The sequence below is a fragment of the Hippopotamus amphibius genome, chromosome 4 (genome assembly GCF_030028045.1).
Source record: "Hippopotamus amphibius kiboko isolate mHipAmp2 chromosome 4, mHipAmp2.hap2, whole genome shotgun sequence".
Taxonomy (NCBI): Eukaryota; Metazoa; Chordata; class Mammalia; order Artiodactyla; family Hippopotamidae; genus Hippopotamus; species Hippopotamus amphibius.
In genome coordinates, this window is record NC_080189.1 from 43,702,728 (window position 1) to 43,716,304 (window position 13,577).

At 38.8% G+C, this 13,577-nt stretch overlaps 1 protein-coding gene across 3 annotated transcripts in view; it reads right to left on the reverse strand.

Annotated features, from left to right (window-relative positions):
• Window positions 1-9,074: 9,074 nt before the first annotated feature.
• Window positions 9,075-13,577, reverse strand: part of NPSR1 (neuropeptide S receptor 1) — a 153,203-nt gene continuing 148,700 nt past the window's right edge. For 2 of the 3 annotated variants that reach the window (XM_057733069.1, XM_057733067.1), the window contains 2 exons: window positions 10,231-10,411; window positions 9,075-9,165 (listed from right to left, as the gene is read on the reverse strand). In XM_057733069.1, the coding sequence (XP_057589052.1) occupies window positions 9,075-9,165; window positions 10,231-10,411 (272 nt within the window). Of the gene's footprint in view, window positions 9,166-9,341; window positions 9,399-9,444; window positions 9,450-10,230; window positions 10,412-13,577 lie in introns of those variants that run through there. The other variant, XM_057733068.1, reaches the window with a different exon arrangement.

The following is a 13,577-nucleotide window of genomic DNA, read 5'->3' on the forward strand; positions in this document are numbered from 1 at the left end:
ATGAGGAACTTGGGCTCTAATGACCCGACATGCTTTTGTATGCTGGCTCCTAAGTACTCGCCCATTGAAGAGCTGCACCAGAACCCCCTGCACCAGAATCATCGGAGTTGCTTGCTGTCCATACAGATTTACAGGCTCTGCCCAGAAACCAGTGACTCAGAATGGTGTTGGGGATCTCAAAATCTGTACTTTTTTCTAACCCCTTGGGTGATTCTGTGATGCAGCAGGTTTTGGGGCCATTTGATGAGCCTTCTTAAACCATGTCAAATCATTATGGAGATGAGTTGCATGCTTTTGGCCCCAAATATTTCTCCTTGCTGCCTCCCATAGGCCCAAAGCACCTCCTTTTTGGTGATTAGTTCTATGGGGATAGGGCAGCACCACCCCAAATGCCCCCTATTTACATGAACTCCATCTGGGAGTGACATAGCAGGTAATTATCTACCTGGTATACATGAGGAATGAGAAGGGGCAGAAAGGATGGGGACTAGGAGGAGACGACTCTTTGGAAGGACATGGAGGTGGGAGGCCAGGAGTGAAAAATTCAGGACTCCAGGACCCCTCAATAGGCAACAAGAGAACAGAAGCTAGATATTGATTTCTGCTGAACTGACGCCCAAGGCTCTGTGGAGGAGCCAAGATATTTCTGCAGATTTTGAAAAATGTTGGCATCAGTATTCCTATTACTGGATGCTAATGATACATGTTGGCTTGGAATGCAGAGAAGGAACCCAGAAGGATCTTTCAGCCATCAAATCTCTGCTGTTTCTTACATGTAACTGAGACCCAACTGACCACCTCCCTGTTTCCAATCTGGCTCCCCTCTCTGCACCACTTCCAGAATAATGGTCCTAAAAGCTTTTTTAAAATGCAGCTTTAGAAATTCTTTTTATTGTGAAATATAACACACATTCTTAGAAAGGCACAAATCATAAATATATAGCTTAATGAATACTTAGAAAGTGAACACCCAGAGCAAGCAATAGAACCCTGCCAACCCTTCTTCTGCAGGCCCCTTCCTAAGTACAGCTCTCTCCCTCCCCGCAAAGGTGCCCCAGTCTTGGCTTTTATAAAAAGTGATTTCCTTGTTTCACTTTAGAATTTTATCATCTATGGGTGCATCCCCAAATACAATAGTATAATTTGGCTGTTTTTGAATTTTACCTAGACGAAATCCTATAGTTCTTTTGGTGTCTATCTTCTGTACTTTTATATTATGTTTTCGAAGATTTTTTCATGTTGTGGCAAGCGGCTGTGGTGGGGATTTGTTTGGTAATTTTTTGCTGCTGTAAAGTATTCTATTGTGTGAAATATACCATTATCTATTTATCTGTTGTAATGGTGGGCATTTGTTTTGCCTCCAATTGGGGTTCTTATGATCAATGCTATTATGAATATTCTTTCACATATACCAAGACATACATAATTACATTCTTCTGTAGTATCTTTACTCAGGAATGGAATTTCAAGGTTACAGGGTATATGCATCCTTAATTTTTATTAGTTAAAGGCTAGAATGGTGGTCCTAATTATTTGCCCACAGGAACAGAATGAGAATTTCTGATGCTTCACATCCTCACCAACAGTTGATATTGTTAAAGTTTACAATTTTTGTCAATCTGGGGTACATTTAGTATCTCATTGTGGTTTAATTTGCTTTTCCCTGACTTTTAATGAGATTTAACACTTTTTTATGTGTTTATTGGCCATTTGGAAAATCTCTTTTCTGAAGTCGAGGCTTACCCATTTTTCTATTTGTCTTCTATTGTCTTTCCTTACTGATTTGTATATGTTTTTACATAGTCTAAATACTAGATCTTGGTCATTTGCAAATATCATTTCCCATTCTGTAGCTTGCCTTTTCACCCTTTTTATGATGTCTTTAGTGAACAGAGTTTCTAATTTTAGGTAATCAAATTTATCAATCTTTTCCTTTAAAAGCAGCAGTTTTTGTGTTTTGTTTAAAGAGCTCGTTCCCTATTCAGAGATCTTAAAGTTCTTCTCCCACATTATTTCTTCAAGGTATTTTGTCTCATGCAGTTAGATCCATAATCCACCTGGAACCACTTTTGCATATAATCCACCAAACTTTCATTTTCAGCTTTTCCCATGTAAACGCACAATTGTCCTCATATCATGTATTGAAAGGAACACCCTTTTCCCATTCCTCTGCAATGCTACCTCTGAAATAAATCAAGTTTTTCTATATGTGGGCATCTTTTTCTGGACTCTTTTTCTGTTGCATTTGTTAATTTGTCTACTCTGACACAGTACCACAACATTTATTATTAAGGCTTTGTGATAAGTTTTGGTATCTGGTCAATCAACAATTCCCATTTTTTTCTTCTTAGTCAGAGTGTCTTGGCTGATTTTGGCCCTCTGCATTTCTGTATAAATTTCAGCGGCACCTTGTAAAGTTCTATAAAATTCCTGCTGGAGCTCTCATTGTCATTGTATTAATTTTATGGGTTGATTGGAGAAGAATGGATGCTTTTATGATATTCAATCCTTCAAGCAATAATCATGATGTATTTATTTCTATATTTAATTAATTCTTCTTTAATACCTCTCAGTAGTATGATTTCTCCATAGGGATTTACACACCATTTATGAATTTATTCCTAGGAACTTCATCTTTTAAGGATATTGTAAATAATAATTGAAAAAATAATTTCTTATTTGTTGCTGTTGTGTGGAAATGATATAGATTTTTGTATATTTATTTTGTATTCTGCAACCTTACTAAACCTTCTGAGTACTTCTAGTAATTTATCTCATTTAGAGTTATAATAGAATTAACAATTCTAACAACTGTATATTATTTTGATAATCCACTATACATTTATATCAATAATACTGATTTTTATTATACATTACCGATTCTTACACCTTTTATCTTCTTACTTCTTTAGCTTGCTTCACTACATTGGCTAGGACCTCAATACAATATTGAATAAAAGTGATGCTGCTAGCTTTCTTCACTCATTCATTCTTTATTTCAAAGGGACCACCTCGAAGTTTCATCATCAGGTTTTTTGGTACATAGCCTTTAGAGTTAGGAATTTCTTTTTATTTCAAGTTTTTGAAAATCTTTTATCATGCCTGAATGCCCAATACTTTTATCAAACATTTTCCTGTATCTATTACACTGATATTTAAAAAAAAAAAATCTTGTAATCTATTAGTGTAATGAGTTATTTGAGTGATTTTCTAATATTAAGCCAACTTTGCATTCCTGAAATGAATACAACTTGGTCACATGTTTTAGTCTTTTATATTTTGCTGCATTTGGTTTGCTAACATTTTATTTGGAACTTTTGTTTTTATTTTCATGGCAAAAGTTCGCTTGTAATTTTCCTTTTGGTAATATCTTTGTAGAGGTTTGGCATTAAGGCTTTTTTAGTCTCATAAATAATTTTAAAAGTCACTCTTTTTATAGTCTCCTGAAGAGTGTATAAGATTGGAGTTACTTTGTACTTAAATGGTGGTAGAACTCACCAATGAAGGCATATTCTTTCTTTAGTAGTTATGATACTACTCGTATTTTCTGTTTCTTCTTATGTCAATTATAGTAAGTTGTCCCATTCATTTATATTTTCAGTTTGTTTTAGTATAAGCTTGATCACAGTATGTTTTTTATCTCTTTATTGACTTTAGGACCTACAGTGATATCCTTAAAATAAATGATACTGCTTATTTGTGCCTTCTCTCTTCTTTTTTCCTTTGCCAGTCTCACAGAGCTTTATTAATTTTATTATTTTTTCAAAAAACAGAATTTTATCTTTTGAGCTTTTAAAATTATGTTTTCTTTCTTTCTTCCCTCCCTCCCTCCCTCCCTTCTTCCTTCCATCCTTACCTCCCTCCCTCCCTCCTTTCTTTCTTTCTTTCTTTCTTTCTTTCTTTCTTTTTCTTTCTTTCTTTCTTTCTTTCTTTCTTTCTTTCTCTTTCTTTCTTTCTTTCTTTCTTTCTTTCTTTCTTTCTTTCTTTCTTTCTTTCTTTCTTTCTTCCTTCCTTCCTTCCTTCCTTCCTTCCTTCCTTCCTTCCTTCCTTCCTTTCTTTCTTTCTTTCTTTCTTTCTTTCTTTCTTTCTTTCTTTCTTTCTTTCTTTCTTTCTTTCTTTCTTTCTGCCATGCTGTGTGCAGCTTGCCGGATCTTAGTTCCCAGACAAGGGATTGAACCCACACCCTTGGCAATGAAAGCTCGGAGTCCTAACCACTGGACCACCAGAGAATTCCCATATGTTTCTTTTCTATTTCATTATTCCTATTTCATTTCATTTTACTCCTACTCTTATTATTTTCTTCCTTATATTTCCTTTGGGTTTATTTTGGTGAATTTTCCTAACCTCATGAAATAGATGATTTATTCATTGACTTAAAGGAAAAGAAGAAAAATTCTTCTTTTTAGTGTTAGTTTGTCTGTATCCCACACATCTGATATAATCTCATTATCATTCATACAATTGTTTTCTACTTTCCATGTATTTTCTTCATGGACCATAAGTTATTAAGAAATATATTTTCTAATTTCCAAACATATGGTAATTTTCTAGTTATACTCTTGCTCTTGTGTTCCAGCATAATTGGATTGTGAGCAGAGAAACCAGGCTATATGAGCTCAATATTTTGAAAGTTTTGAAGTTTGTTTTATGGCCTGGCACATGGTCAACTTTTATAACTGCTTCACATGTTCTTGAAGAGACTGTTTACTCTGGGGTGGTAAGATAAAGTGCCCTACCTGTGTTACTCATATTGTTCCAATTATGCAGGTCATTCCTTACTGCTTCAATTACTGGAAATAAGTGTGATAAAATTCCCTACTATGGGTGTGGATTTGTCTATTTGTTTTGTAGTTTTGGCAACTTTTTAAAATACGTAGTTGTAAATGCACATGAAATGCCATGTTGTAAATGCACAGAAATTTAGAATTGTTATATCATCTTACTGAACTAAAATATTTATCACTTGAAATGTCCCTGTTTAACCCTACTAATGCTTTTGGCCTTAAAGCTTATTTAGTCTTTTTTTTTTTTTTTAATTTAATTTTATTTTTTTGGGGGTACACCAGGTTCAATCAACTGTTTTTATACACATATCCCCATATTCCCTCCCTTCCTTGACGCCCCCCTCCTCGAGTCCCCCCCACCCTCCCTGCCCCAGTTCTCTAAGGCATCTTCCATCCTCGAGTTGGACTCCCTTTGTTATACAACAACTTCCCACTGACTATTTTACAGTTGGTAGTATATATATGTCTGTGCTACTCTCTGAGAAGAAGCGAGAGAGAAAAGCTTATTTAGTCTTTATTAAGATAGTCTCATCAGCTTTCTTTTAGTACTGTTTCCATGGAATGCCTTTGTCCATTCCTTTACTTTCAAACTTTCTGTGTCCTTGTGTTTTAGGCATGTCTTTTGCAAACAATGATAGTTCTTTTTTAAAAGTCTACTCTGACAATCTTTGCCTATTAACTAGAACATTTAATCTGCTTACATTGTTACAGTTACTGATATATTTGGTTTAAAAAATCCACCATTTTCCTATGTGCTTTCTATCTTTCCCAGTTGTTCATGTTCCTATTCTCTCTTTTCTTGCCTTATTTTGGACTACTTGACTGATTTTATCATTTGTTTCTCTTCTCTTTTAGTTTCAAAGGTATGTACTTCTTTATTTCTATTATTTTAGTGATTACAACATGCATACTTGAAGTTAAAACATTCATTCTTGGTGTATCAATGTCTAATGGTAATCTATATTCTACTCTTATTCCAGCTAATTCAAGGACTTTAAGCAATTTAACTACCTTTAGTTTCCTCTAGACTTACACTATTGTGTGTATGAATACGAATTATGAGTCACCTCTTTGGGACCTCTCAGGGGGTCCCTGAGCAGTCTGAAAACCATGAGACTACATGGCCCAAGCCTCCACCCACCTTTGCATTCTATACGTATGGGATTGCACTTTCAAAATATTAACTGAACAAGCCCTGTTGAGGATAATACATTCTTAAAATGCAACTGCAGAGAAATGAGGCATGTGTTTTTCAGTTTTCTAAAAGTGAGAAGGTTGGCCCCTAAACAGGACCTTCTCCTTTCAATCAGGTGCCAGTTGAAAAGCTTCAGGAAACACTGTAGATCTGCATATACAGTGAGGTATATTCAGATGATGATAAAAGAGCTGTAGTTGCCAGCAGGCCCATAGCTCACCTAAGAAGATTCTGGAAGAGCAGAACTACTTTATTTCCTGCTAAAAATATTTTTATTTTCCTGTTTACCCTGCAGACCCAGGCTTGTGGTCCCTTTCGACACTGTGACTGCAGAAGGAAGAGGCAAAGTTCTTTCTGTATATGGAAGTACAGAGCTGTCCAAATGAAATGAGGAAGCAAGTTTAAGCTGCATGTTTCTTTGGTTGAGAAGGGATACTTTTTTCCTCACCATTAATCACAAATTAAAGCCATTAAAAAGGTATTACCAGTTTCTGGGGAAAAAAGGTGGGAGACGTGGTTTGGCAAAATTAAACTTCCATTAAATTATGCTCAGCACAAGCCCTGAAAGCAGAGAAGTTTTTACCATTCATATTTAATTTAGTTCAGTAAAGCAGAGACACTTATTTTCTCTAGCATGATATTAAATTCACCTATGCTTATTATCCTGAAATTTCACCTGTGCCCCTGCTGATTTCTCTGCCTCCACATGGGCGTCCAAGTCTACAAGCAGTGACATCACAACACTAAGCTGCTCACTTTCTTCAAGAGCTCAAACTGTATTTCCCAGTTAGGAAATGATGTTTCTCTGACTTCATGGTGATGGAGGGGGAGGTTACACCTTCTAAAGAGCAAATAACTCAGCTTTGGGTCGTACAGTCATTGGTTCCCTGGGGAAAGGATTCTGGAAGCTCTGACTCTCTGAATGTAATTTGTCATTACAATCTCAGAACCTGTGTCTCTAAAGAACCCACAAGACTCTCTGTTCCAGCCTTATTTTGTTCCCATCTTACAGATGAGACAGTTGATGCTCAGAGACATTAAATAATTTGTCCAAGGTCATAAGACTATGGAACAATTACCAGTGTTCCATAATGTTTAAATCATGTTTCCTCAAGCTCAGAAAATATGTGACAATGAGGATCGCAGAATCCACACCAATATGAAGCAAGTTTTGTTTTAATGGCAGCTTACCCTGCAGCAGCCTGTACCGTTATCTTACTGATCACTAGTCTTCACTGGGAATGGGACACACATCACCACAACAACTACAAAATCACATTCACAGTTTTTAAAGAGCACAAAGCCCCTCACTCGACTCTCTCCTTAACTTTCAGGGTCTATTGATGGATGAGGTAGGCATGTAATGTCTTTTGCAGACCAGAGCTTGACAGAGATTGAAAGCATCATCAAAAGAACTCAGACCTCTCATTTTGCCATTTAGGACAGCCGCCAGATTTTGCTCTGTTAATTGGCTCCCATGCAGGCAGTTACTTTAGCAACGATTCTGTGGGTCTTCTGTAGCACATCTTGATTTAAAGTGAAATGTCAAAAAGCACTTCTCAACCACTCAAAGCTTCCAGGGTTGACCATATTTAGCTGATTGGACAGAAAGGAAGGCAGCCTTCAAAACTGTTCTGTAGACATACAACTAGATTATTCAGTCTCCTCAAATTCAGAAAATAATTCTAGGAGAGATGGTGACTGAGTAGTCTGATTTCTGCCTAAGAGGTACTTTCCCTAAGGTCAGTTGGAGTTGAAAAGAAAGTTTATGGGAAAAATGCCACAGTGACCTTAAATGTGAAGTCTTTGGGTTGACACCATAATGAGGAATGGAGTGCTATTAAAATATATTGCAGATTTTAATAACTCCACTAGCTGGAGACCAAGAAAAAAAAAGATTTAAGCTCAGAATAATTCTGGGAAAGAGGATTTTGCTAAGGAGATTTTAATATCAAGAATGTATGTGAGGCTAAAAATAAGGAGCTCACGCGCATCCCAGAGCCGTGGGTGGGGAAGTATATATAATCAAATTAAATTATTCCACTTCCACTTATGGAAAAATCTGATGGTAAAAATTGACTAGGAAACATGTAGTCATATTTCACTTGGATTATGCTTGCATATACCAAACTCCAGACTTGTCAAAATAAGCCCCACCAGTGCTTCCCAGCCAAAGTGTTCGATAGACAATGGCTGTGACATGCAAACATGATGAGGACCTTACAGAAACATCATGCCTGGAAAAGCCACAGGAATTCAGTTCCCAACTAAAGAGAGAGAAGTGTCTCGGGGGGTATGAGGAATGGAGTCCAGAGCGACCTAAATGTAGAATGCAAAGGGAAGAGCCCTCAGAGAGTTGAAAACACATGTGTGAGACCCAGGTCCCAACTCTCAGAGCTTGGATGTCAGGGACTCATGACTTTTTGCACTGTTTCTTTTCCTACCAGAGAAAGTACCCCTCAATTTCAACCTTGCTCTGGAGGGCCAACATTTGTGTTCTCTCTGCAAATCATTTGTTGATACAATGGGACTGTGAGTTTGGCTACTGCCAACACATCCATCTGCCAACCAAGGCCATCTGCAGAGGAGCCGCAAAGCATCAATGCCTGAAAATGAATTTGTTGGCATTTCAAGGACAAGCATCTCTTTGGCTATAACTACTGAAACTTCAATCCAAAAATGGGAGGAAAATGTAGGCCCAGGTAAGCCTTTTATTTACTCCTTAAATTGTAATTATAAGACACATGTACAACCGTGCTTCTTTAGTCCCCTCTGCTTGCTCAAGCCTGGGCCCTGGGCTGGTGATGTCTCTGTCCATTGATTCTGGTGCTGACCAGTGGGAAGTACAGCTAGGAGTGGTGGGGAAAGAAGGGGCATCTTTCCTGGCTGGTGTGAATAGTTTGTGACTTCATATTGGTCAATACTTGCTGATGCAGGTGACACACATGTTTAGGATATTTGCCTTGTGCATCCCTCAAATGATGGAAAGTGCAGGGTGGAAAAGTTGGCTCAGGCTTTGTACATATGCCCAATGTGCTGATGGGGACCCAGGAGAGCTGATGGGGCTCAGCCTACCAGTACCACTGCCCCAGGGTCTACATGAATTCCGGCTTGGACAGAACCTGCATCTCATGCCCCTCAGTTCTCTTCCGACATGTCATTCTGGAATCCCGTGATCTTTGCTCCCTAGAGAAAGAACAGAGCAGAGAGGGAAAATAAGCTGACCTGATTAAAAGGGAAGTAGGAATGTTAAGAGCTAACAGTTATGGAGAATGTATTAAGAAGCAGACATTGTGCTAAACACTTATATGTAATACCCTTCACCTTCCTTCTTCACCACTCACAGCCCTCCTTCCTACTGGTCAGCACCAGAACCCAAAGGACAGAGACATGGCCAAGAGGTAGGCATAGCTATTAGCCTCTTTTTACATGTGAGGAAATTGAGGTTTATGGAAGTTAAATAACTTTGCCTAGGTCATGTGTAGCTATGAATCAGCAATGACAGCATCAAATTCAAGCCTGAAACCATTCTACAGTTCTATCATGGAGACAAGAGGAAAGGGCAGGGGAAGGGGGAGATGGATGAGAGGCCAGAAGCAAGGGGAGCAGGGGAAGGTCGCCATCCAGTACTTATCAGTGATTTCTAGGATTGAGAAATGCTGCCATCCATAATTCTAGAAGGACTTCAAAGATCTTTTCAATTGATGGAAGAGAGAACCAATGGATGGCATCAAACCCAAGCCTGAAACCATTCTACGATTCTATATCCTATGGATTTTTCCACCCAGTCCCTGTAGCTTGTTCAGTAAAACAGCTGAAAAACAGCAGACTGAGTAGTTGTGGGAGGGATCTAATTTCAGCTCTGCAACTGATTATTCATATAATCTCAATAATGTCACTTAACCTTGTGAGCCTTAATTTGTTTATCTGTAAAATGATAATAATTCTTTGTGTCTTGCTATCACCAAGGCATTGTATTGAGGCAACTCATGTGGAGAAGCTGTGAACTAACGAAAGGGATCTTCCATATGTGACCCAATTAGGATGGTTGCTATAGGAGGTGATGTGGTACAGGAGAAAGCATGAGCCATGGCTGAGGCCTGGATTTGAATTTGTCATACTAGTGGAACCTTTTTGATCCTTCAGTGTCTCATCTATAATCTGCCAGGGAGCTCTGGCAGAAGGAAGACACAAATTGAAGGTGAATGCAGTGGCATCTGCATGCTTGACCCAGGCAGGAATGCCCCTTACCCACAGGGGAAGCAGATGGAGCTGCTGAAAACACAGTAGATGAGGGGGTTGACGGCACTATTCAAAGCTGGCAGGTTCTGAATGATCACAGAGGCATAGAAACGCTCCTTTGTGTTTGGCAGGAGGCTGAAATTGTCCAAAATGTCGAAGAGGAAGTACGGACTCCAACAGCAGATGAAGGCTAGGGAGAAGAGAGCCATTAGCACCACAGCGCCCCATAGCCCGAGGGGCCTTCTGCATTGGCCCTGACTAGAGCTTCAACTAGGAGGTTCCTTAGCACCTGGGACTTCTCAGAAGTATTTTGAACAGTTGTGTGCATGAACATTAATTCATGTTTACTTAAACACACACACATCCACACCTACTTACGTTGCATCCCACAGATGCATCTCTAAACTTGAGTAAATTTGCTGGAGCTTCTCAATCTGTAAAAGGAAGGTCTGATTTGACCACTATAGTGACTATTGAAAGGCTGAGAACTGTTCAAATGGCCTTAGCCTCTCATTCTACACAATGTGAAAGAAAACCCAGCAAATTCCTTTGGAGACACTATGGGAAAAGACAAAACAGGGAGCACTTTGCCCAGATAGGGACTCCTGGTCTGGGGTATGGTGAAGGGAAGGGGTGGCACCTAATGTTTCAAAACACAGACTGGCTAAGTCACAAGATTCTCAATTTTCTTTTCCAAGTCAGCTGCTCCAGAAAACACCCACCGTATACCCCTTTCCACATCAACTGGTATGTATAAGACTCTGATTCGATTCAAATCCTCAGAGGAAGGAGATGAGAAAAGGAGATTCTGGGTGTGATGGCCAGTTTTAAGTGTCACCTTGACTGGGACATGGGGTGATCAGATATGTGGTTAAACATTATTTATGGTTACTTCTGTGAGAGTGTTTCTGGATGAGATTAACGTTTAAATTTGTAGACTAAGAAAAGCAGGTTGTTCTCCCCAGAGTGAGCAGGTATCATTCTATCCACTGAAGGCTTAATACAATAAAAATGCTCAGTGAGAGAAAAATGCTGTCTGCTTGACTGTCTTCTAACTAAGATGTTGATCTTCTTTTGCCGTCACACTTTGACTCAGACTGAAACCATACCATCGACTCTCCTGGGTCTATAGGTCTGGGGACTTCTTAGCTCCACAAGCATGTGAGGCAATTGCTTATAATTAATCTCTTTACATATATATCTGTCTTTTATTTCTCTGGAGAACCCAGATTAATACTACAGAGATAAACCTTCTTGGGGTTGACTGGACACACACATGTGCTCTCCTACTTTCTTGCCACATCCTCTCCACCCTCCTTCTCCCCATTTCTCACCCACCGATTTTTCCTTAGAGAAGTCAGGCTTCCTTCACCATCTGCTGCAGGAACCAACTTTCCTCTATAACTCTATTTATTTAAAAATTTATTTTACTGAAGTTTAGTTGATTTACAATGTTGTGTTAATTTCTGCTATACAGCAAAGTGATTCATATATATATATGTATATATACACATATTCTCTTTCATATTCTTTTCCATTAGTGTTTATCACAAGATACTGAATAAAGTTTCCTGTGCTATACAGTAGGACCTTGTTGTTTACCCATCCTATATATAATAGTTTACATCTGCTAATCTCAAACTCCCAATCCATCCCTCCCTCAATGGCCCCCCCACCCCCATAACTCTTTGACTGACACATACTCTTTTCCCCAGACCTTGGCAATCTATTAAAAGGGAGCAATTCAAACACAAAGACCACTAAACATTCTGAGCTCAGGTGGTGAAGTCTGGCATTGGCTCAGAATAGTGGTCTGGGGCATGGAGGGGCAAAGCTTCTGTTTGAGGGAATTTTGAAAATTCACATTTACATATTTGTGCGTGTTGGGGGAGGGTTCTGGTTTTCCTAGGGATACCAGACCTCCTGCACGATGCAGGCAATCTCACCCATGTCCCTTACATCCTTCAAATGCCCATTTGGACATTTCTGTAGCAGAAACCCTGTTTATAATGACTCTGGTCTAGAAACCTAACTCTTTTATATATGAACACAATATTTTAAATAAATACTGTGTTTTCCAGAAGTGTATATCCCTTGAAAATAGAGGAAAAATTACTTTGTTTAATTTGGAACTTTAGCAGGATTTGTTCACCTGCTGGGAAAATAAAGTCACTGACAGCAATGCTGTTTTATTTTTTATGTCTTCATGAAAACACACCTGCACTGGTTTTCATTTGTAGCTATTATTACTTCATTATTCTTCTAGTGTGGCTGTGCCAAAATATTTATATATTGAAATCTGTACTATTTTATTATAAATTATTTTCTTTCTATTCCTCCTTTATATTATTGTATATTGATCTCATTAGAATTATGTTAGGTAGATAGTTTTATGTATACATTTCATTTCAGGATGGCAAAAGGACATGACCAAATATTTGTTATAGGAAGGGGCATTTTGGTCTGATTGGGCTGTTGACACTGGCTGACCTCTTTGTGGACATCCCTGCTCTCTGACTAAAGGGAGCCCGGTGCCTGGGCATACGGTTCCCGATTACAAAAGGCTGTATTGGCGCTGAAACACATGTGTAAGATATGTTTCCTGGCTCAACATCCAGGGAATGTGTATCTGTGCTTCTGATTGTCTGGGAAGGCAAGATAATCTTTGATTTACTTTAGAAGCTTCTGGGAAAGGGTTTTAAGCCCTGGTGGGTGGTATATGCTCTGTCCCCAGGTCTGCCTGCAGTGTTGTTTTGTGACTGTGTTCTGCTGGCTGAGTCACACTGCATGTGGTCTGTTGGCATTTTGCAGTTACGTTTTAGAGAGGTAAGATGAACTGTTCTGGTGATTTGATGTACTAGCAGAGCTAACATGAGCCTCATGCTCCCAGAGCTCCCAAGAGCCGCAAGAGGGATAGGGAACAGGGTAGTATTTGAGCTCAATAAAAAGGAAACGGCACAAATCACTTTCCTTCTTGCATATCCTCGTTCATTCATTCAACCGATATTAATTAAACACCTAGTGTGCATGGACCCTATAAGGCCTTGGTGATAATAATGCAAGGAACACAAAAGCAAAAGTCATTGCTCTCATGGCTTTCTTATACCAGCAGGGGAGACAGACAATAAGCAGATCAATATATATCCTATACTGTCAGGAAGAAGTAGAAACATGAAGAAAAATAAGGTAGGATAAAGACTACAGGAGAGCTGTTTAAGACTTGGAAAGGAGGCCTTTCTGAAGAGGTGATATTGTTGGAAAACAAGATGACATGTGAGACTCAGCCATGCCACCATCTGAAGGCAGAGCATTTCAAGTGGGGGAAATAGTGCAACGTATGAACAAGTTGACATTTT